We start from the raw sequence: 23,636 nt of genomic DNA on the forward strand, positions 1-23,636 counted from the left end.
CTTTCCCGGGGAAATTGGTGTCACAAGCATCGAAGATGCGTTGACGTAGCATATCTTCATTGGCGATTGAACTTTATAAACTAAAGACTTTAAGTATCCTCACAGATAAAAATCTAGAGGACTTAGAGCGGGGAATCGTAGAGGTCATACATAATACTTAAACATTTTGAGCTACATTTCAGTAACAGTGGATTTGCGGACATATGTTCATGTAAACTTTTTTCATGTTTTGATGAGGGAACTCGGCTCCGAAATTTGTTACTTTATTTTAGTTACACTTGTATATGTATTAACATTAACATCGAACTTTGACTGAAATTGGTCCCTCTCGTATTTAGGCATGTACTCACATAAACAGTCTTGTTTTCAATCTTATTAAAATTAAGTTATGAACTGCTTTATACACATAGTCATTAATGGCTTTTCATGCCTTTTCATTCCTTCTCATGCCTTTTTCGATACGCGTGCAACTTCGAGTATTAAGGCATTAATGATCACGTATTACAAACAGGTGTGTCAGTTTACGCTACATTGCGATTTTATATTTAAAATCGTACTATGAAAATTTTAAGAAAGAAAAAATAAAATAAAGCAGATATAGGAAACTACAAACACGTAAAACAATGTAATATTATCAATAACATAGTCACTATTATTTAAACTACGCAATTTGTAAAACAAAATAATAAGAATTTTATTTTTTCATATTTGTAAAATTCGCTTTTTAGCTGATTTTATTTAGAAACAAATCACACAATTATATGAGAATTATAAATTTTTATTTCTTCAATTATCTAAATAGATTATATTTTTATCAGTGTTAATAAAATATAATATTTTTGCCCAGAAACGAAGGGTTGTTTTTAGAAGATCTATGTATGATTTCGTCTGTATATTAAAAATATCATTTTGTAAAAATTTAAAAACAACCGTTATTCACATTTCCCATATAAATAATGATATGTTATTCATTTCTTTCTTGTCATGTTTAACATAAAAAAAGTTCCTAATGCATACATTTATATTCTCTCCCATATATATATATATATGTGTGTGTGTGTGTATATATATCTCCTTAATTCATATATATCTATATATATATATCCTTAATTGATATTCAAAAAAATGTGTATAATGTTCTCTTATTTATTTATTTAAATATTTAAGTATACATTATAAATTAGCTTACAAAATACTTTTCCATAGCATTATAAAAAATGTAACTCTCTCTCTCTGTTTAATTTTTTGGCGTAATATTTTATAATGATATTAAAATATCTTGATATGAATTTAAGGACGATTTTTTCACATTTACATATGTTTAGCTTCATTTTAAAAATGTAACTTTAATTATGCCTTTTTAATACCTTTTTTAAAGTTCATAGTTTACAGAATATACTTCTTCTATGACAAGATTCGTATGTCAATATATATTGTATTCGATAATCATGTGATTTACACTTCTTTCCTTTCTCCTTTAATACTTCCTCATCCTTTAAAATTAAAGTGTTTAGGCGTGTGGGGGATGCAAAAGGAGAAAATGTGAGAGAGGAAAAAGGGGGTCGACCTTGTGGCAGACATTCTCGTTAAATGGTAAGCGCGATAACCAATTTAGGGCCTCGGAATTTTGCTGGCGCCGCCAGAAATAGTCAGCTAACGTGCGCGCGCGTGAGCGCGTGGCGATGTGTATAACTATACTTAAACCTTGCCGCTATTACTACTTGGATATACCTATACACACTGAAATCAAAGTCTATTACCACCGGCGCGTCCATGCCGTTCTCATGTTGCAATTCTTCGTTATTCCGACGAATAATAACATCACGCAAAAGAAAAAGAAAAATTGTCTTTTGCAATATGAAAAATAAAATTTATTTAGGTCACCAAATTATCTCGTTCAGTGTCTGTAACCAGAATTAATTTCTTCTTAAAGAAGAAGTACTATTGAACTTCTGACATAATTAATAGTTAAATATTTCCATATCATTTTTATATATCGGAAATATAAAAATGTATCTATAAATTTATAAATACCTACATAAAACTATTAATATTATTTTTTTATATTTTATAAAAAATATTATTGACAGTAGACGTTTGAATAAAACGGCATCTCTAATTTAGAAATGATTTTATTTCTTTACTCAAGTTTATACTTGTAAGTTTATATTTGAAGATATATTTCGTTCAATTTCTTAAAATTATTTACAATTTGTTAAAATTTCTCTTTCTTTATTAATTGTTTACAGTTTGAAAATTATTCATGTCTTACAAATTTTCTATTAAAAAAATTTTTTATTTTATTTTATATTACGTTCTGAGCACAAAAAATACTGCTTTTTTCATGAAATTTATTTGGTACTATAATTTTATACAAAAAAATGCTACTAATAAAATAACGATGTTATATGAAAAAATTCCGTTGTAATCGATATTATAATATTGCATCTAATTTTTTTGTGATTGATTAAATGAAAGATGAAATAAAAAACGAGAAAGTATTTTGATTGGATAAGTCAATAGTGCGATAGCAAAATTAAATTGATACTGTTCAAACTAAGTTATTAGCATTTACATAGAAAGTATCATGTGCCTTCTTCATCTTTATATAGTTTTGCTTCTCTTATCTTTCGAACATATCGCGTTTTTCCCCATGTTTCCCACGTGAAATTCTCCATAAACATTGACAAACCTTCGGAATATACAAAAGGCCAGTAACAATTTTCTCTGTATGATTATAATAAGCAAGTCACGAACTTTTCTTATTTTCTTTTCGTGTATTATATATATATATGTATATTATATATATATGTATTATTCTTCTATATACTTTTTCATATATTTTCATATACTCTTAAAAGACATTGAATACATTTATAAGAAAAATAAATAAATTGTTTTGAAGAATGACATTGTAACCGTACTAATGATAGTATATAATAGTAATTACAGAATTACTATAATTACAGAATTTTTAAATATTTAATCTAAAATTTATAAAAATATATAGATAATGTAATAAATATAAATCGAGTTTTATAAAACATTCATTTTAATTTTCCATTAATATTTATTTAGAATATAGGAAATTATATCATATTATATCGTATTCTTAAACAGAAAAAATTTAATCTGCATATTTATATTTAAAATAATTATATGCATTATATATATCCACCCACACGTATCAGCATGACTATTTTTAGTAATATTAATCAAGATAAAGCACGTCTTGGCTATTTCCATTTTGCGTACGACTGTGATGACGTTAGCGAAATAAATAGTAACTTAACAGGTGGCAAATGTTTGAAATTTGATGCTGATGAAATGTGTAATATCGCTGATTTTCGTTGCTGTGGTTTTATTTTATCGAACATTGACATCGTATCTTGCAATGTTATGTTATATTATATTACGTTCCATATTCCTCAGTCTTGCAATTTTACTTTTTACAACAAGGTAACATAATGTGCGATGGCATCTATTACACTATGTGGTAGATTGCCAAGTATATACAGATATACAATTTATTTTATTTCCTTTATATTTTCTTATATACGTGTTCTTTTCACTAATAATTCAATATTATTTATCATAGACTATTCGTTTATTTTATTTCATACCGTTTTAATATTTTTAGTATTTGAAAGGAAAGTTAATTGCAAAATTATTATGGATATTTTATTTGCAACAGAATAGTAAAACAAAAATGGAATTCATAAATCACATTTGAAATATGCATCTAAGCTTTATTTATTTTTCACGTATTGCAAAATTATTGTCATAATGTATCGATATTGCATGAAATATATTTATTACGAATAACTAGTAAGCCTTAAGTTAACTAGAGAATGCACCATTTTTTTCTGTTACAGGGAAAATGTACGTGGGCAGGTACAGGAAATCGGCGTGTAACTCTACAGGACACAGCGTTGCGAACGCTATCCGATATCGAGAGGAAAATTCTCTGCAAGGTAGCCGTAGCGAAACTTCAAGCACTTAATCTGGGTGTACATATTAGACCGCCATGCGGTAAGTTGTCTATTTAAAATCGTAAGAGCTTAATAAGAATTATGTGTGCAAAAATTTTAAATTTAAATAATAATGTATATTTAAACAGAAATAAGCAAATTTGTAATAAATCATGAATTAATTAGCGTATAGTAATATGCACAAAATTTCTCATCAATGTGTCAAAATTACTTGACAATTATAATTTCGCTTTTTCTCAGTTAAATTTTTTAAACAATAAGGAAATAAAGCAAACCTATAAACATATTCAGAATTCGCATACAATTATCTTTAAAATAATATATAATATATCATACTTACACTTCGATATATTAAAATCACTGAAAATTGTGAAAATAAAAAATACGACAAATATGTAAAATTATGACATGAAACATTTCTTATCACAATTAATCACATCTTAACACAAATTGTTCGATCAGTCAGAAATCAGGTCAGAATCTTTTACTTTACTACAGTAGTTTGATACTACAGTATAGCCGGTATAGCCATTTATCTGCAAAAATATTTAATAGTTTTTAGGTACCAGTATGTGGCCATATTAGATGATTATTATTCAAATAAGTTTTAGATATTTTCAAAAATTGCCTTTAGCTATTATCGAATAACATTCGCAATCTTCTTGAACTTTGCGTATTCGCGTTCCTTTTCTCGCAAATCCTAAGGAATTCCTCCAGCACATGCAATTTCATTAAAGCCATCTGCATACCGCATTAGCCCGTGGAATATAGTTGTTCCGGAACGAAGGAGAAAGAAAAGAGGAAACTACGTCCAACGAAATTCCCGGCATATTTAAGCGTACAATTCCCGCTAACTTTTATTTAACAAACAACGATGAGAGTCATGAATTTCTCAAATGCTTTTGTACGCCCTATAGAATTGAATCCTTATGCTTTTTCGTCAACGCCCCCATATATGATGTAAGCTATTCGTGATGTAAAGCTTCTTTCTTTCAACAAATTCGCACTTCCAACGTTATACAAATTTCTTTAGCTATTGTATTTCCTTATATTTTTATATTCAAAGTAATTTTTCTTGTCAAAATTAGGAAAACTATTATGTTTTGAAATGAATTCCTTATTAAGTTATCTTAACTTAAATTGAAAATAAAATAATTATTTTTAGAAAGAAAAGTTTTTATTTATTTTTTAATCAGATAATTCTACAGGACTAGTTGATTTTTATGATGTTGCATTTAAATGTTATATAAGACAACTTTTATTTCTTTAAAGAACTTGAACTTCAACAAGTTGACTTACATATAAGAAGCAGATATAAGGATAAGAATCTCAAAATCTTTTCTCGCATGTGTGTCTAAGATATTACTTCAAAATCTATCGCAAAAGACGTGTCATCATTCGGCTGTTTCGTTTGAACTCTAAATGATTGACGTGTTTATAACCGCAAGTGTTGGCCTACAGTGGAGTAATCATTTGAATTCTGATGTCGTTTCCTTCATGACTTTTATTTGATAACATGCGAACGAGAGAATCTGAATGTAATTAAAGTTTTATAATACGATTAAAACAGAATCAGAGAATAGAAAATTATTTTTCTTTTAAATAATTCGTTACCTCTCTCGTTACTGAATTAAAAAAAAAAGCAATTATTTACTGGTATTGTTACATGATAAGTAAATTTTTTCATTATTTTTTAAATGCTAAAACAACATCAGTCTAAATAAATAATTTAATTTTATAATATTTTTTGTTAAAACTTTAACAAAGACAATAAAAGTTGTTATTTTTCGCATATTTGCAAGACCACAAAGAATTTAAGAAAAAAAATTTCAAAGTGTTCAAAATGTAAGTTTAAAAGTAACTTTAAAGGAAAATTTAAAGTATTTAAATTTATTTTTCATATTTCTTAGGTTTTCTCTAAGTATTAAATATTTTTTTTAATTTTCTAAAGTAAATTTTCCCAAGGGAAATATGAACGCGTTTTGTATCACGAACCAGTAAGAAATGAGGGTACTACTACTGATAGAGTCCATTTTTAGTAATAATAAACTCACGCTTATATCACTACTTTTCCAGAAAAGAAAATTTTATCAAGTATAGTTGTACATACAGCATCTCGTGTACTTATCTGATATCCATAGTCCTTATTATCCGTTCTTATTTCAAGATTTATCTTAATATCTTAAAATGTTAATACACGGTTATCTGGTTGGTTTATAATATCTTAAGTACCTACTTAAGATCTTCGTAAATATAATATAAGAATCAACTATGTATATCGGCTCTTGTCTACAAGTGCTTAAAACGAATGACAGTGTACAAAGCTGACATTATACAAGCTGTTCGCGGAGATAGCGCTAAAAACACAATGATGTCACTAATGGTAGCATTTTACGTCATGTTTGCGCGCTTTCAACGTTATTCCTTCCGAGGTAACGTTATAGCATTTGTAAGCACTGTTATGTATGGGTCATTATATATGGGTCAAATGTCATTTCAAGAATTTTGAATTATATAGTTCCCTGTGACATCCAAATTCAATTAAACCACTGAAGAAAAGTAATGAATGAATTTTAGAAAAGAAAGGCAATAACGGCAAGCAGAAGAAGTTAGAGATTGTTCCAAGTATATATTGAACGAAAAAGATCTAATCGATTCTATGATGTGCTTCATTAACATAAAAACTGTTTTTAATATTTTACATATTAATTCAATCTTTCAAGGTTGAACATTCAAGATTCAACATTAAAATTCAAACCCATCAGGTCAAACTTTTTTCAACCAGAATTGAAACGAGCAAGAAATTAAATACTCGCCGCGTATAAAAATGAAAAAAAAAAAAACGATTTTCCTGTAAAATTAAAGATATAATTTTTTATTGATACTAATGTACATTTTTTTATCTGTCTATTTCAGTTCACTTTAATCATTTTTACGCAACTATATGCTTTGTGTTGAAATAATTACAATAATGATTAAGTTTGAATTTTCTCTCATATAGAAATTAAAAAATCAAGATAATTGGTAAAAATTAAATATTTTACAAATATGTTATTTATTTATGAAATATATAAACTATTTTTAAATATGTTATTATTTTTATAGTTTACGTAAAATAAAACATATAATTTTATATTTTCGGTTTTCGGTTATGAGCCAGTGGGCCGTAGAAAATTAATTGATGAGTCGCATGCGGCCCGCGAGCTGCGGGTTGCGTATCACTAATGTAAAACATACAAATAATTAAAAATTCCTGCTATTTGATTATGATATTTTTAAATCTTCTTTTTTTTTTATTTATATTCGAAGATAAAATTTCTTAATTATCTGTAGCCTTTAGCTGAGATTTCTTTTAAAGAAGCTGCTTTTTATGGTTATTATTTGGATTATTCTGCCAAGAAAAAGCAGACGATGCTCTGATTTTACAAATTGATTGCATAAGATGTGCGTTTCATTAAAATGTAGTTGAAGTATGTCTCGGAATAATCGGAATACGAAATTTGTCAGATCAATCTCTCTATTTTCTTTTAGAATCTCTCGGTACCGGGTCAGTGACCACGAATAAGCCAAAGAGACGGGCATATTTGCTAAAAAGGAAGGCTCTTACAACAGGCTTCTTCGATAACAAAGGGAAAGATGAGAAGGAAAAAGGTAAGTACCAATTCTTATTATTCTGCCGCCCACGATCTTTGTCACATTGAGAACTGATCAAACATTGAGAATAAATGGTTGTGTTATTCATATCATGCTGATCGTATTTATCTCTTTTAATTAAAGGTCGTTTCGCGAACGAACAAGATATAAATCGCACAGATATTATTCGAGATCTGTGCAATTTATTTATAAGATAATCTCATAGAGAATCGCGGTCATTAGGTCATGTTGAAACAAACGCATGGGTTCAACGAAACGTCGTGCCCGGTCAACGATCTTATCTAACCATCTTAATGAGAATTTTAATATTTATGACATATAAAGAAGAGTCACAAATGGAGCGTTTAAAGTTAAAATAATTCTTTTATATGACTTTTGCTGACACTGAGTTTCAGTGATAATTCCGTTAGGAATATACTTTAATTAAACAAATCTGTACACTCTGAGAAAAGTGTTTATGATTATATATAATTGCATGGTTAAAAGTCATGGATAGGAGGTCCATTTTTATAGTTATTACTGCTATTATGTTAGTAATAATAATCTTATGTGTATAGTTCTTTCAAATATAGAAAAATTGTACTATAAATTATGATAATTTCAACTTTTAGTATAGTAAAATATTAAGATATAAATGGTAAATGAAAAAAACTTGTTATATTATATAATAAATGCAATCGTAATTATAATAAAAATAACTATTTTTTTAATATTCACTAACTATTTACATGATAATAATAACTAAGAGGCATGGTAAAAAAAATTAAAGAAACAAACATTTTTAAACAGTATATATGACTTAAACAGTAAATTAATTGTACATTTGATTATATTTTTAATAAAAATTTACTATTTTTATTGTAAAAGTCGCTCACTAAAGTCGCTCACTTACGAGCAGTAACACACACGACACTGCCACCAGAGAGACAAAATGGATTTCAATTTCTCCTAAGAAAAAAGTCACTCAGCAATAAAAGGCGCATTGGGTTCAAATTTCGGAGACAAAAATAAATGAGAGATATGTACATTTCAACAGTACAGTTTTTAGTTCTGTACACAAATTCAATAACTTATTTCTGATTATCCATACGTATAGAAATTTGAACTTAGAAAATATAGTAGTATTAATTATTTGTAACAAATGGTTAATATTACTATATTTTTTTCATTTATATAACTTATTTATTATTTTTATTATAATACATAGTTGAGGCGTTATTTTTTAACTTACTCCCTAAAATTTTTAGAGTGAATCTCATTCTGCAGAGTGAAATCTCACTCTTACAGATTGAAAATTGCACCTCTCTTTTTCAAGACTGACTTAATTATCACTCTTTAAAGTGATTCCGCTCTAATGAATTTAGAAAGTAATATAATATCTAATATAAAATTCTTAAAATTCTTAACATTACTTATTTATGTATGATACGTAACGTATAATATTTATAGAATAAGATAAGAATAAATTTGCTTAACAAGTGATAGTCCGCCAAGAATTATTGTACTTAATATAATTAAAAAAGTTTCTCGACGAATGTTAAGATAAAAGAAAATAACAGCAGAAGTAGCTTTCTCGCGTCTTTGTATATGATACTTTTTCTTGCTCTGCAAACTATCTAATTTATTTTTGCACATAGAATTAAACTAACTCAATATTTCCTTTTTACTTCACACATCCACATAAAATGTCAGATTTTATCTATTTATGGAATTATATGTATATTTCTTTTCTGCATGCAAATGTGAACATATTACTTACTTGATTCTGAAAATTTTAGGAACATAAAATATTGAAATGAAATATTAAATCATTCTACTTACACAATAAAAATTATGAAATTTGTTGTGTGAAACTAATTGAGGAAATCTATTCAATCAAATCAATAATTAAAACGTAGTGCCCAGTTTAATATATAGAAATCCGCGTATTTAACGGGCATAATTTATGGCGCAATTATTTGTTTGGAGAATAACTAGTTCAGTTATTTTCAGCAGACGCAATAGAACGCTCGCCATTCGAAGGAGTGCTCTATCACTTGATACGTTTACGACATTCCTGCGCGTATTGTGTGTATGTATATGCATACGATATACAGGGTGGCTACTAATTAAGTATTATACAAAAATTTTAAAGGATAATTCCTGACACTAATTCAAAACCAAAATTTCTCGTATGACAACACTGAAAAAAGAAGTGTTTAATTTTAAGATATTAAAATGTTTTATTCTTGTCTCCATTTTTTAAACACTTAAGGATGTTTCAGTTTTAAACTTTTTCAATGGACAAGACACTACATATTTGGATTTAAAACATAGTGTTTTAAATCCAAATATATAGTGTTTTGTCTATTGAAAAAGTTTAAAACTAAAACATCTTTAAGTGTTTAAAACATAAGGACAAGAATAAAACATATTACTTTTTACATTGAATATGTTTAAAACTGCTTAGATTCAAAGATACAAGGTGGAAATTGAAAGAAAAAAAAATTTCGAAAGTCATTAGTACTATTTTGATGAAACTTTGTTTAAAGTTACTTATCAATCACCCTGCGTATTTATTTTAATCTATATAGCATAAAGATAAATATTACTCGTGGGACAAATATCTAATCTATTTTAATCGATTGTTTGTAGTACCGCTCGAGTTCCAAGTTAGGTCAGTACAAAATATAAGTTAAGTAAACCCATTTGTAAATATATTTGCTAGAAACACTTCTTGCCCTTTCGATTATAAACTTTTTTTAGTAATTCTTCTTCTTCTTCTTTTTCTTCTTCTTACGTTAGGCCTTTGGCCTGTGTTTTACTGGGTTTTATCCTCCTGTGAGACTGATGTCCAGCTGTCTCGTCATCTCTTCGAGGGTCTTCCCAGTAATTTAGATCCCTTTAGTTTGCCATCTCGTGCTATCTTCACTAATCTATCCCTGTCCATTCTGGAGATGTGTTGGTTTCAATTCCTCCTTCATTCTCTTCCCCATCTTACGATATCCTGGATATTATATTGTTATCTTATGTTATCATTTTTTACGCGGTCACGTCTTGTTTTCCCTATTATGGATCTCAAGATTTTTATTTCCGATATTCTTAATGCTTGTTTAGTTTTATTCGTGTCCGCTCTAGTTTCTATCGCGTAGGTTGATATTGGACGGACACAGGTCTTGTATATTCTTGTCTTAACCTCTATGTTGAGATGTTTGTTCTTCCATACTATCTCTCTCAGAGACAATTGCTGCTTTTCTTATTTGTTTTATTATCTCCATGTAGATGTTGCAGTCACTCGTTACTTCTATTCCCAAATAATTGAACAACATTATTTGCTCTATTATTTTTCTATCCACTTCTAACTTGCACTTCATCGGCTCTCTTGCAACCGTCAGGCATTTTGTTTTTTCCAACGAAATAATCATGTTATATTTCCTAACTGTAACGTTGAATCTGTGTAGAGTCCTTTGTAGATCATTTTCGTTGCATAACAGTTATGCAGATGACGCAGTATTGATTTTTAGTAATTATTTACGTTAACGTACACCGCGCTGATGGCCTTGACCTTGACATATGTTCAAAGTCATGATTTCGAATAACTTTGTCTCAACAACTAAGTCTATTATAGTTTTTGAGATATTTAGTGTTAAAATGCAATTTTAGTAGTAAAAATCTTCTCCTTAAAAGATAAACTCTCAAGGGCATTCGACTTTCCACTCAAAGCGAGTTTCACCCTACCTCTATCCCCCTAGGGGCAAAACGAGGTTAATAATTGTATCATAATAACACAAATTCTTTATTTTAAAAATACAAATTCTCTGCTTTAAAATACAAATTCTTTGCTTTAAAACAAATTCTCTGTTTTAAAACAAATTCTCTGCTTTAAAAACACAAAAATTATATAAGAAAATGAATTGTGCTCGCCATCAAAAAAATTATTTTGTTAGAACATAAATGAAAAATCTCAAGACGTTAAACCTTTTATTCTATGCTGTATGGATATACTTACGAGAAAATGTAGCACCGCCGCGTCCATCTCGTGACAGTGTTGTGTTCGCGAGTAAACTTTATGTTAGCCTAGTTTAATTTAGTCTTACTTTAAAATTTAAGAGCACTTTAAAAACTCTAGCTACAATGGAAATAATAAAATCGGTTATTCTAAGATTATATCAAAGTCAGTAATGAAGTGCTTTAAAGGTCTTAGGTTATTTTGGATTAACCTTTTACACACTTTAAATTACCTCAAAATTTGTAAGTAAACTTTTAATTACTTTGAAAACCTTAATTTTATTTAAAATAAATTTTCTTAAGGAAGAATGAATATACCATTATTTTTATCATTACAGTATTACTCTAAGAAAATCGTATACATTTTCCATATTTGTTAATTTGATATCAAATTCACTAAAATAAGATACATTATTAATATTCCAATAATCCAATAATCGAAGCAAAAAACGCATGTACTTATGTACAGGCAGCAAAGGACAGTCGTATTAGCTTCGGCCGACCAGGCTGGTATGAGACACAATTTCGCCGGCTAAAATTAGTCACAGAGTGCTCGGTAGTGGTACATATTTCCGCATATATCAGGTTTATTTGTGGTTCACGCGCGTTGAGTACAAGTGTCCATGCGTAGGGACATCAGACGTCAATTTAGAGATTCTCTTTGCCGATAAAGCGAGGTCGCTCACTCTCCCTTTCACGTATCATTCGGGTATCTTCCTCAAATGACTGCACGCACCGCGATTTACATGTAAGCCATACGAGCTAGAACTTTGTCTCTAACGTGTATAAAAATGAAAATAGATATTTATTTGACCTTGAGAAACAACGCGAAACTACTTTTAAGAGATAGTAACGCCAAAATCTTTTATATTTTTATAATAGGATATGAAACCAATAGTATTTATATATTATAAATATAACATAAAAAGAGATTTGTAATAACAAAAAGGAATTAAAAAATATAATAAAGAAAAAACAAAAGATAGATAAAGATAATAACAAATATCCTTATATGTAACATAAAGTAAGATACAAAAACGTTCTTCATTTCTCTCTCTCTCTCTCTCTCACACACACACACACACACATACACACACACATATTATTAAACTAACAATGTTACTTAACAATTATATTATAATATTCTCTATTATTTAATATTAATTCTATTTTATGTGATGCCTCAAATATAAATTGCAGTGCGTACGAAACATTTGCTAATGTGCGTGCATGCGTATGCGTATGTATCTACATTAAAAGTTAAAACTTTTAGGTTCTGATAGTCGACGAACAAATTACCTGACAACGTACAGAAGATGCGTAAAGAATCACGATCATATAATTAAATTAATCGTTCTTAAACGTAAAACAACGTGGCAATTTAAACCCATAAATTTCATTTTCAGAATACGTTAAATTAGCGATCCAAATATACAGATAAACGAAGTTACATCTATGTATAATTATATCTATCAGGAAATGTCAATTACTTAAACGTATGTGTGCAACAAGATACACTGAGGATATTTATACACGCAATGTCCGTATGCTCACACTCTGCGCGTCTAAATACGTACCCTACATCTCTGGATTCATCGTACTGAGAGGTGATAAAGTGTTGACGATCGATGCCGATCGTTTCAATGCTTCCAAGAAGAAGCTCGCTCTCTTCATACATTGTAGTACGTAAAGTGCCTTATGCTCACGATCAAGAGGCATGTTTTAAAGTGAGAAAAGCTGGAACGGCCCAGATCGCGGTTTATAATCAGACTGGTATATATAATAAAGACACGATACGTTTATACGTATTTCGGTTCTCAGCTGATTCTTCGAGAGATAAGCTAACTATAATGAAACTTCATTGTTCTCTCTCAATTGTCGTTAGTTTGCAAATATTATTTTCTATTGAATTGTAGAAAATTGTATTGTCAATAAACAAACACCGAAAAGCAAATTGTTAAATTTTCCTGGGAGTACCATCGCATTTCAACTTATCAAATTCAACATGAGACTTCTACGTACTTTTCTATTTTAGAACCTTATAAATCGAGTCCTAATCAAAATTTTTGCAGCCTTAAAATTTTAATTAGGACTCGAGTTACAAAGATTTAAAAGACTTTACAAAAAATTCTCCTGGGACTTAATGAGTTAAAATAAATGTAGAATAAAAGAAAAGCAACCAGAAGAGTAGTTACTTCACAAAGTTGTTATTGCAAAAAGAATTCAATACCAAAAGTAAAACAGGATGAAATATTTTTATAGATAGCCGAAATATTATTTTAAAAATCCATTAAGGGTATGCTGGAGTGACCAAATTATCACATTACAGTCGTATAAAAATCTTCGAATTGACGGAATAAAAAATCCTTTTATAAGATTAAAGTAGACGCAAAATTAAGAGGTGGTACAGTGGATTAAATGCTTGTACTAAAATCGAAAAAAAGTTAAAAAATTTTTTAACCTTCTTTCGATTTTAGTATAAAATCCACTGCACCACCTCCTAATTTTGCGTCTACTTTAATTCTGTAAAAGAATTTTATATTTCGTTCAGTCAATTGGAAGATTTTTATACGACTGTAATGTGATAATTTGGTCACTCCAGCATCTCCTTAAATCCATTGAAGAATTGGCTGAACTTTCGAAAACAATCCACATCTGGTTGTCATAAATTTTGTTAGAAATATTCTTAAAATGATGTCAAATGGATATTGTTAAAATGGATTTCTATCGACAAAAAAGTTTAATGCCAAAAACGTTTTGTTATAATGTGAACATAGGACATTATAATGTATAACTTTTTAATGTTTAAAAATGTTTAAAAATTTTTTCTTTTGAATATGACCATCAGTTTTTTATTTTAAACTCAGTAAAAATTAGAAAAAAATCGCAAAATTTAAGTAGGTCATATAACGTTCGATTACCTTATGTACCAATTAGATCGCGTGGCCCTTGATGAGAGCAAGGCTTGTTGCAAATGTGCTTCGAATTATTTTGCTTTTAAATCGATGAACGAAACAGACATGGGCAGAGTCCTCGTCTGTCTTTGAATCACAACTATGCATTCTCTGGAATACGTTCTTGGCGGCGATCTGAAAGGATGCTCAATAACTGGTAGGTTAAACGTTAATGCTAATTACTGTCACGTTGTACACGTCATTTCTACGCAGTCTGCTTCCTCGAGCGTCAGAAATCGAGTCGTTAAAATATTTCAAGCTATATTGGATTAGCGGTATTAATACAGAAAATCTGGATGATAATAATAGCAGTGGTAAGACTCAAATGGAATTACTGTATATATAATACACTCATCAACAAAATTATCGCAACATAAATTTATATGTATCAAAATTTTGTATAACTTCAAGTGAGTATAACTGTGTGAATAATGGTCGTATTTATAGCTTTTTTTTCATTCTCAAGGATAAAGTTTATACTTTAAAAAGCTTTCAATAAATTTTTTTTAAATTTTAATTTTAATTTCTGTTCTGTCAAAATACACTCTCCATCCGACGGTGCAAAAAACTACTCTCAAAATTATTGAGACATTTGCGTATGCAAGTTTTGTGAGATAACTATCTATTCTCACAAAAATCTGCATGCGCAAATGTTAATGACCAAAAAATTGTATTAAACATGTTCATTAAATTCCTACTACACGCTTTGCCATAGAAACCAAACATATTCGATATAAACTTCTGAATACCATAGTTATAATATAGTCATAAATTCAATATTGTGAAACATTGTTTAAACACAAAGTTTACTTATTATATTAAAAATATATTCTAAAAAAATTATACAAATTAAAAAATTTTTATCTCCCTTGTTGCTTACAGACGTCGCAGGTGGTCTAGTATTTGGTATACCTCTGTCGCAGTGCATAGAGAATGATAGGATTACTAGAATTGCCGCTGGAGAGATCATTGATGTCGGTTGCTTAAGCAGAAATAGTAGGCATGGAAGTAGGACCAGTTTTTCTAGCTTTGTAGAAACTCCGACTGTAGCGGCAAAAACAGAAGAGGTAAGAAATTGTGTGATATCTAAAGAAGAATCTCCAGTACAGATAAGAGATTTCTTTATGTCTCTTTTATTTGTTCCGTGTAAGCATTTACATGCTTACTATGACTATTTTCTTAAATTCTAAAATAAATCAGTTAATAAGATATTTGTTAATACTTTTTCCTATTATTTGATACTTTTTATTATAATATAGAAAAATTGTATTGTTAAATATATAGAATATTTCACTTCGATATAAATAAAAGCAAAATTCTTAACGTACAGAGTAGTTTTAATGACAAAATGTGAGTGACAGTGTAAAGAGCAATCCTGAAGTTTTTTTTATAAAGTAATAACCCAGTAACTTTGAGCGTGCAGTGCATGTTATCTACCGGAAGTGTATGTTATCTACGCAGAAGTTATCTACCTCTCTATATTAAGTACATCCAGTACCACAACCGCTAAGTAGCAGTCGAATATGATTGGTTCTAAGTTTTAGATATTATTTTAAATTATTAATTTATTTTAATTGGAAAAAGTTAAAGACAAATTATAAAATCTTTTTATTCGTGTAGTTGTATAGTTTAAAAATATGAAGGAACATAAAAAATGTCATCTTACAATTTTGCAAAAATCAAAATAAATATTTTAAATCGAAAATATAATCTTATTTGATCTCTATCGTTTTCTTTAGCATCCTTGCGTCAAATTATGTTTAACAAGGATGATCGATTGTCTACATACGACACCGCGACGTAGAATACTCGTGCCGACGTCACGTGCGTCTCCCGCGTTCGAAGTGACATCATAGATCAGAGACGTAAATAGAAGGGAAACGAGATCGCTAATTTTAACCGCAGACTAATTAAGAACTCTCAATTTTACATGAGACTTTATTTTATCATTCCGAAATGATAATAGGAGTCTGCTAAAACATTTGAATATGAAATACGCTTTTATACGATATGTGTATTATTTGTATAAATAAATTATATGTCGTAAAATGAGGAGATAGACAATACACCTCTTATATCCTTGATATGCGTAGATAGATTAGAAGTTTAGTTTTATAGATCGCATTCAAAATTATTTTGAATTGATAGCCTAGTTCAAATATAGTTTATTTTGAAAATAAGTTATACATACATCAGACAGATACACATTTATGTTTTTTATATTATATATTGAAAAAAAACAATATCTCTCCTTTTACTCCTGTTCTTCACCCTTCTTTCTCTCTCTCTCTCTCTCTCTCTCTCTCACGACTTTTTATTTTTATCTATTATCTTTCTTATACAAATGACATTTTCTTTTATCAAACTAGGGAGGATCTTCTGAGTCCCTGTCGTCGAAAGGTGGTGCTCTTACAGGAAGCGATTCCGGAGTACTCGAGTTGAGTGACAGTGGTGGAGGATGCCTTGCCAGTGAATGGGACATGGTACCAGGTATCGTGAGACAATGCATTAGACACCTCGAAGCGACTGGTCTTCGGACGTTAGGCGTGTTTCGCGTGTCACCCTCGAAAAAAAGGGTGAGGCAGGTATGACGTTTATCTTTAATAATGATATTTTCGTATTTATCTTATCTTGGAAAAAAATATTCGTGATTAACTGTATAACATGATTTTCCTTAATGCCAAAAGTATTATAAGACAATTAAGATTTATTTATACAATACAACATTAGCAATTAGATTCTCTGAACAGTTGTTCTTTAAAATACTTACAATAATTTTTATCGCTACATTTTTATTTAAAAATAGAAGAGTACATAAATAAATTTACATAAAAATTAAACATTTATGTTAACAAAAGGTAATTTAAATCACTGTTTTTGGGTTAATGTGAGCTTAAATTGGAAATTGATAATACATTTAGATTTTTTTAGACCTTAATCGGACGATATTGGATTTTCTCTTAATGTCTTCATAATGATATCTCATATCTATTACAATTACCAATAGAAATTAAATATTTATCAAAATAGGAATCGATTACTTCGATAATATAAAAATTAATAATAAGTAAATATTCAATAAGAGCGAGTGAGAGTATCCAAAGCTTTATACTCTCCATGTCTTGCATTATTAAATTTATATGATCTTTTTTTGTTTAAAGTATTTTTACTTAAAGTAATTTTAATAATTATATTGCGTTTTCTTAAGTTAGTAAATTTCTTCTAAAAAGGTATATCTTTTATGTAAATTTTAAGCGTGACATTTCTATAATTATTCCAGTTAAGAGAAGATTTTGATTGCGGTCGAGAAACAAAGATAGGTTCCGATCAATGTCCTCACGACGTAGCTACCCTCTTGAAGGAATATTTCCGTGATCTACCGGATCCTTTGCTTTGCAGGGATTTATATCAAGCCTTTGTGCACACTCAAAGTAAGCAAGAACAAGATCTTAATATGAAGCCGACGAGCGTTATTTATCTTTCCTAACTTTTTTTCATAATTCAGTCGCGACGACAAAAATTTGGCATTGCAAAAATTTTACAGATTCAAAATATGCTAATCAATCATTTCCTGTCTGTCTTTCTATACTTTGCAATTTTAATTATGAATTTTCAATCCTTTAATATTCGTATTCGACGAGAGCGTGATAAGCGAGCCATTCAAACATTTTCTAGAAATCAGAAACAGACGACTGCAGCAAGAAGCTTTGCAGCATCTCATTCAACTTTTACCCACGCCCAATCGCGAAACTCTTTGGGCACTTCTGAACTTTTTGAGCGCTGTTGCGGCGAACAGTGAGGATCAGAAGAACGAAACAGGAGAATGGATCTCAGGGAATAAAATGGATACGACGAATCTCGCGACTGTTAGTACTTAATAGCACTTTCCAACTTTGATTTTTTTTTATATTCTGTTCCAATCCATCACGAAAGAAATAGTTTTGCCGAAGTATTTAAAAATTTAGACAAATACAAATTTAAAAATAATTTTGTTGAACTTTCAAAATAATTATGTAGGACGCTTAAGCTGGTTTGCTGGAATATCGAAATTTTTCACATTCTGTCATCATGCTTAAGTTTCCTACAAAATTATTTTGATGGTTTAACAAAATTATTTTCAGATCTGTGTATCTAGCTAAATTTTCAAATATTTGAGCAATCATTCTTTTCGTGTTGAGTTACGTATTGTGCTTTGATGACTTCTCTCTCTCACTCTCACTCTCTCACACACACTCTCTCTCTCTCTCTCTCTCTCTCTCTCTCTCTCTCTCTCTCTCTCAGCTAAAATACTTAATAAAAGTTCTTTATTATTCGAAATATGCGCCAACGAAATTTCAAACGGAGACTAAATTCTCATATTTTGAATTTTTTTCCTAATTACTCTATTAAGAATGAAGTAATTAAGTTGATGTTGGCCAAGAAAATTTTTAACAAAAATAAACTTTAATTCTGTTTCCATAGTCATTGCATAAAATTCTGCAAATGTTAATGTCAATAATAACATTATATTGTGACGAATATTTGTGTCGAAATATCTTAATAATTAATTAATTCGATATACGCTCTTGGCTACTGTCAATCATTGGTACCATTACGAAAAGGTCAAATTAAGTTAAGAATTATTTTGGGTTAGTGATGCACAAATTGAAAATGAATTTTGCAGGTATTTGCGCCAAATATTTTGCATTGCGTAAAGCCCAGTCAAATGAGGTCGGAGGTTTCATCGGAAAGAGCGGAGGAGAGAATCGATGTGATAAATGTTGTGCGAACACTTCTGGAACACACGTCGACATTGTTCATGGTACCAGCGGCGCTATTGGACGAAGTATACCAGCATATGATGGATACTCATCCGGCGGAGTTAGATATTGCCTTGTCTCGTCGCGTTGAAGAGTGAGCATCACGTTTAACGAGCAATGATTGAACATTACTGTCAGAATTACGAAATAATATTCTTCGTATATTTATGTCTTTGTGTAGTTTAAAATAAAGAAATGAAGCAAATTCCGTATATATTTTTGCAGGCAAGGCGGAGATGAAGTAGATCCCTGTAGCGAAGCAGAGACGTTCTCAGTTGAGGAGACACTGACCATGTCGACGACCACTGCGACAACGACGACGAGAAAGGTGTTATGAGATCATGCATTTGTTATCTGACATTTAATTTTAATTTTGCGAGCGTGCAAGGTTCGTTTCAAGTAAATGTTACTTTATAAATATACGGCGATATTAAAAGGTGATGTTAAACTAAAATTATTTTAAAAATAAAATAACATTTACATGTAGATTTAGCGTATATTACTTAATTAATTATTTAGGGTATTTAACTTAATTAATACAATTATAACCAAATATAACTTTGATATTCATCGCTAATAAATAATTAAAGCATTATTCAAAATATTGTTTATGTAAATGTTTTATTATTTATTGATATATTACGAGTGTAGTATACTGAAAAAAAAATCATTTTCTTTGCTTCAGATGTGGACGAGAGAACAATGTTTACATCAAACCGCGGGTGTCGGCGGTGATATTGGACCAAAGCATCGACGGCCAAAGAAATCAGGAAGCCGAAGGAAGGAGGAGGGTAGGAGCAACAGTGTCGATAGCGGATCGAGCGAGGATCCATCCGATCCTCGGCGAAGATCATCGCCGATAATAATTACCGCAAGTCTCACCATACCCATGTCCGACGCGTTCACCCTGAACCTCGACGACCCGGACATTCCGTACATCGAGGAAACACCAAAGCAACCGAGCGCTCCCCCGAGGCGGCAAAGGCAAAGGTCCGTTTCCGGTTGCAGCGAAGGTTTGTATTGCGTATCATTTAATATTGCTGTGAAAACATTTTGAATTTTTTGAACGAATAAATGTATGTCATCAAGTATAATATTATAGTTTTTAATTAAATTGGACACTCAGAAAATAATTTATGTCATTAAATTAATGTTATTTCAACAATTAATTTAATTTTAATCAATTTTATAAAACACAAACAAAATAAATAACTTAATGATACAATAATCATTAAAAAAAGATATAACAAAATGATTCCGTTAAATAAACTATATAATTACAAAGAATTAAATGTATAGAGATAAAAAAGTATTTAAAAAAAAAATTAAATGAGCTATTATATATAAACTTACTGTAAGTAAACAAAATTTTTTATTTTAAATAAACTCTATCCACGCATAGGGAATAAAGCGGCATACTTAGCTGCATATGTATTTAAGTAATATACAACAAGCGTGTAATTTCGGAAATGATCCATATCAAGAGACAGAGGCATGGTCTTAATTTATAAACCGACACGGAGGCTTACTTACAATGATGTACTCGATAAGCTATTGTAAATTGTATATGTTTATGACCGTTCTGTTCTCTCTGTTGTTTACTTCAGTCATGATCAGTTATAACGACTAGATGCTTTCAAAATTGTGCAATTTTTTAAGTTTATGACTCGAATGTACAATATTTATTATAAGAATTGTGAACATGTTGGAGATATGGGGTGAGCATTGTTGTCTTATGTTGCCCATTGCATATATGAATTGTCATGTAGATTTAATTATTTTCTAGCTGAAGAAATTTCTCAACCCAGCTATGCAACTGCGTTGGACGATTGCTCAGAGCCTCATACTCTAACTTGTTGAACATTGTCCGATGCGCTTCAGATGTTGGCGATGTGATACTATTGCAACGCGTGAAATCGTTTTAGTTTAAATAATTTTTAACTCTGATTAGCTGAAGATGACTCAAACCGAGAGTCGAAACGTTCTATGTTAAAATTGTCTGTGAATAATTCCGCTTTACTAATAACTTGCGTGTTGACTCCTATGGCCTGGTTTTTTTCGTATTTATTTTATTTAAACAATATACATGTAATTGATATAATGAACCTCGCGGTAAAATAATAAATCAAATAAGCTAAATAGTCAAAGTGTCTATTTCAACTTAATATCTCTGCTTTCAGGGGGAAGACACGGAAGTGATAGTGCTGTAGGTTCCTCGGCAACTCTGTCAGGCGATCAGACATTAAGTTCCCCGCCTTCATGGGCGTCCTCGCCTCCAGCTAGTCCTGACAGCGCGGTCACCGCCGTTTCATACATCCCAGATCAGCAAGCGGTTCTCCAGAGAGTCTCATTCACGACCTCGAGTGAGGTAAGGCAAGTGAACAAATCGACTGGTCAGCAGAAAATACAGCGGTGCCGTACACGCCAAGCATCACTAGCATTGGCGGTGCGGTTTTGAGGTGAGTATCCTGTTGCCCCTTGCTGCGGTTAACCCCTTTCGTCTCTTTCTCTTCTCGGTTAAGTGGGAATCTTGTGTAAATCTCTAAAAAGAAGATAATTTTACAGAATTTGTATTGAAGAAACAATACAATGGATCTTTTTAAAAATTTTTGTATTTTATAACACATTTATACAACACAAATATAGAAAAAAATTTTTGTGTTAAAAAATAATTGATTTTATAAGGACCATAAGCAAATGTTAACGCGACCTTCTCGTCGAAGTGAGTTGGCGGGGATTATATTATTTCTCTGAATAAATCAGTATGAATATTAAATATATTTGAATTAATTTTTAATATTTTTCATTATTCTTCATTAATTTTCTTTCATTGTCTTTAAAATTCGTAGTATTTTAATATTAAAGGTATTATTTATGCTGAAATATTTTCAACAATATCTTAGTCATTTTCTTTTTTCATTTCAATGATTTCATAATAAATTTCAGCGATTTAATTCTACCAGGATTACTATATATCGATTAAAGCAAAAAAATTTTCGAATTTTTTAATCGGATTACACAAGGCTTCCCCTGTAATTTCTTTGAAAAGCGACAGTTTTTGAAGTTTTGAACAGACTACTCGGAAATACTGAATTGTTGTGATAAATCCTTTATTAAGATTGATATGTGAATACGCAATAAATAAAGGATATTTTCTTTAGATAACAGTAAACATTTATAAACATCTGTATAAAGATTTTTTGAAGACACACAGAAAAGTTTAGGACAACTTATATAGTTTTATATATTATAATTAATATGATTATTTTGTAAAACAATGTTCTATATCGTGCATAGATAAAAAATATTGCGATTATATGAGATTATTTTGAAACTTAATTATTATATTATATTTTCTTATAAGAATTTTTTTCATTTATCACATTAAAATAATAAATAAATCGTCTCGTGCAATATTACTGAATAAAGGAATAATACAAATGTAGAGAACTAACGCGAACATGCGTTCGCGTGATTCAGGTCCAAGACGGCAGATATCGAGAGAATGCTGCAGATCTCGCGGTCAGATTTCGAGCCCACGATCCTGCAAACGAACAAGAACTCGACGGTGACCTCTAGCGAGAGCAAGAAGTATACGAAGAGGAGATATACGGATTCAAGGCATCAGACACGCCATATACCTGATGCCGACACCCTGGCTGGCAAGACACCACTTAGCATGACGTCCACGTCGACGATACTACCTTCCTCTTCCGCCTCCTCGGTATCGACGCAGAAGCAACGCGTACCAACACAACCAGTGTGGAAGAGACGAGAATTAATCTCCAGTGCTCCGAAGGATAGGGAGGGATACTTTTAATTTGTTAAATGCGATTACAATATCGAATTGAAATTCAAAATTGATTGTCCAAATATAACGATATTTTTAAGATTCTTCCAATTGCTGTTATCGAATCATATGATCTATTCTATCGTATATTTCTAAAAAAAACATCATTCTTTATTCAATGAGATTAATTAAATTATATTTATTATATCGTTATCGACTCATACATATGACAATCTTGAATTTTGATTCGATGAATAGGACAGTCACTGCCGATCAGGTGTGGCCTGGAAAAATGTTCCTTAATATGTTTCTCATAATCTTGAAAAATCGCGAGATATATTCGTTGGTTCCTGTATTAGTGCCGTCCTCGTGTTCTCGAAGGATCTCCGTGACGAAATGCGCATTCTCGTTTCACGACGGGGTTTTATCGACCCTTCAGACGAACCTTGACAAAGTTAAG

At 30.3% G+C, this 23,636-nt stretch overlaps 1 protein-coding gene across 1 annotated transcript in view; it reads left to right on the forward strand.

The window, feature by feature from the left end:
* Window positions 1-23,310, forward strand: part of RhoGAP102A (Rho GTPase activating protein at 102A) — a 27,306-nt gene extending 3,996 nt beyond the window's left edge. The window contains 12 exon segments of the mRNA XM_018447350.1: window positions 3,876-4,032; window positions 7,524-7,643; window positions 15,470-15,654; window positions 16,957-17,172; window positions 17,868-18,018; window positions 18,263-18,453; window positions 19,251-19,480; window positions 19,612-19,714; window positions 20,072-20,399; window positions 21,567-21,785; window positions 21,788-21,845; window positions 22,867-23,310. Of these exon segments, the coding sequence (XP_018302852.1) occupies window positions 3,876-4,032; window positions 7,524-7,643; window positions 15,470-15,654; window positions 16,957-17,172; window positions 17,868-18,018; window positions 18,263-18,453; window positions 19,251-19,480; window positions 19,612-19,714; window positions 20,072-20,399; window positions 21,567-21,785; window positions 21,788-21,845; window positions 22,867-23,206 (2,298 nt within the window). The 3' untranslated portion in view covers window positions 23,207-23,310.
* Window positions 23,311-23,636: the final 326 nt, after the last annotated feature.

The sequence above is a fragment of the Mycetomoellerius zeteki genome, unplaced genomic scaffold, assembly GCF_001594055.1.
Source record: "Mycetomoellerius zeteki isolate Tzet28-1 unplaced genomic scaffold, Tzet1.0 scaffold20, whole genome shotgun sequence".
Classification (NCBI taxonomy): Eukaryota; Metazoa; Arthropoda; class Insecta; order Hymenoptera; family Formicidae; genus Mycetomoellerius; species Mycetomoellerius zeteki.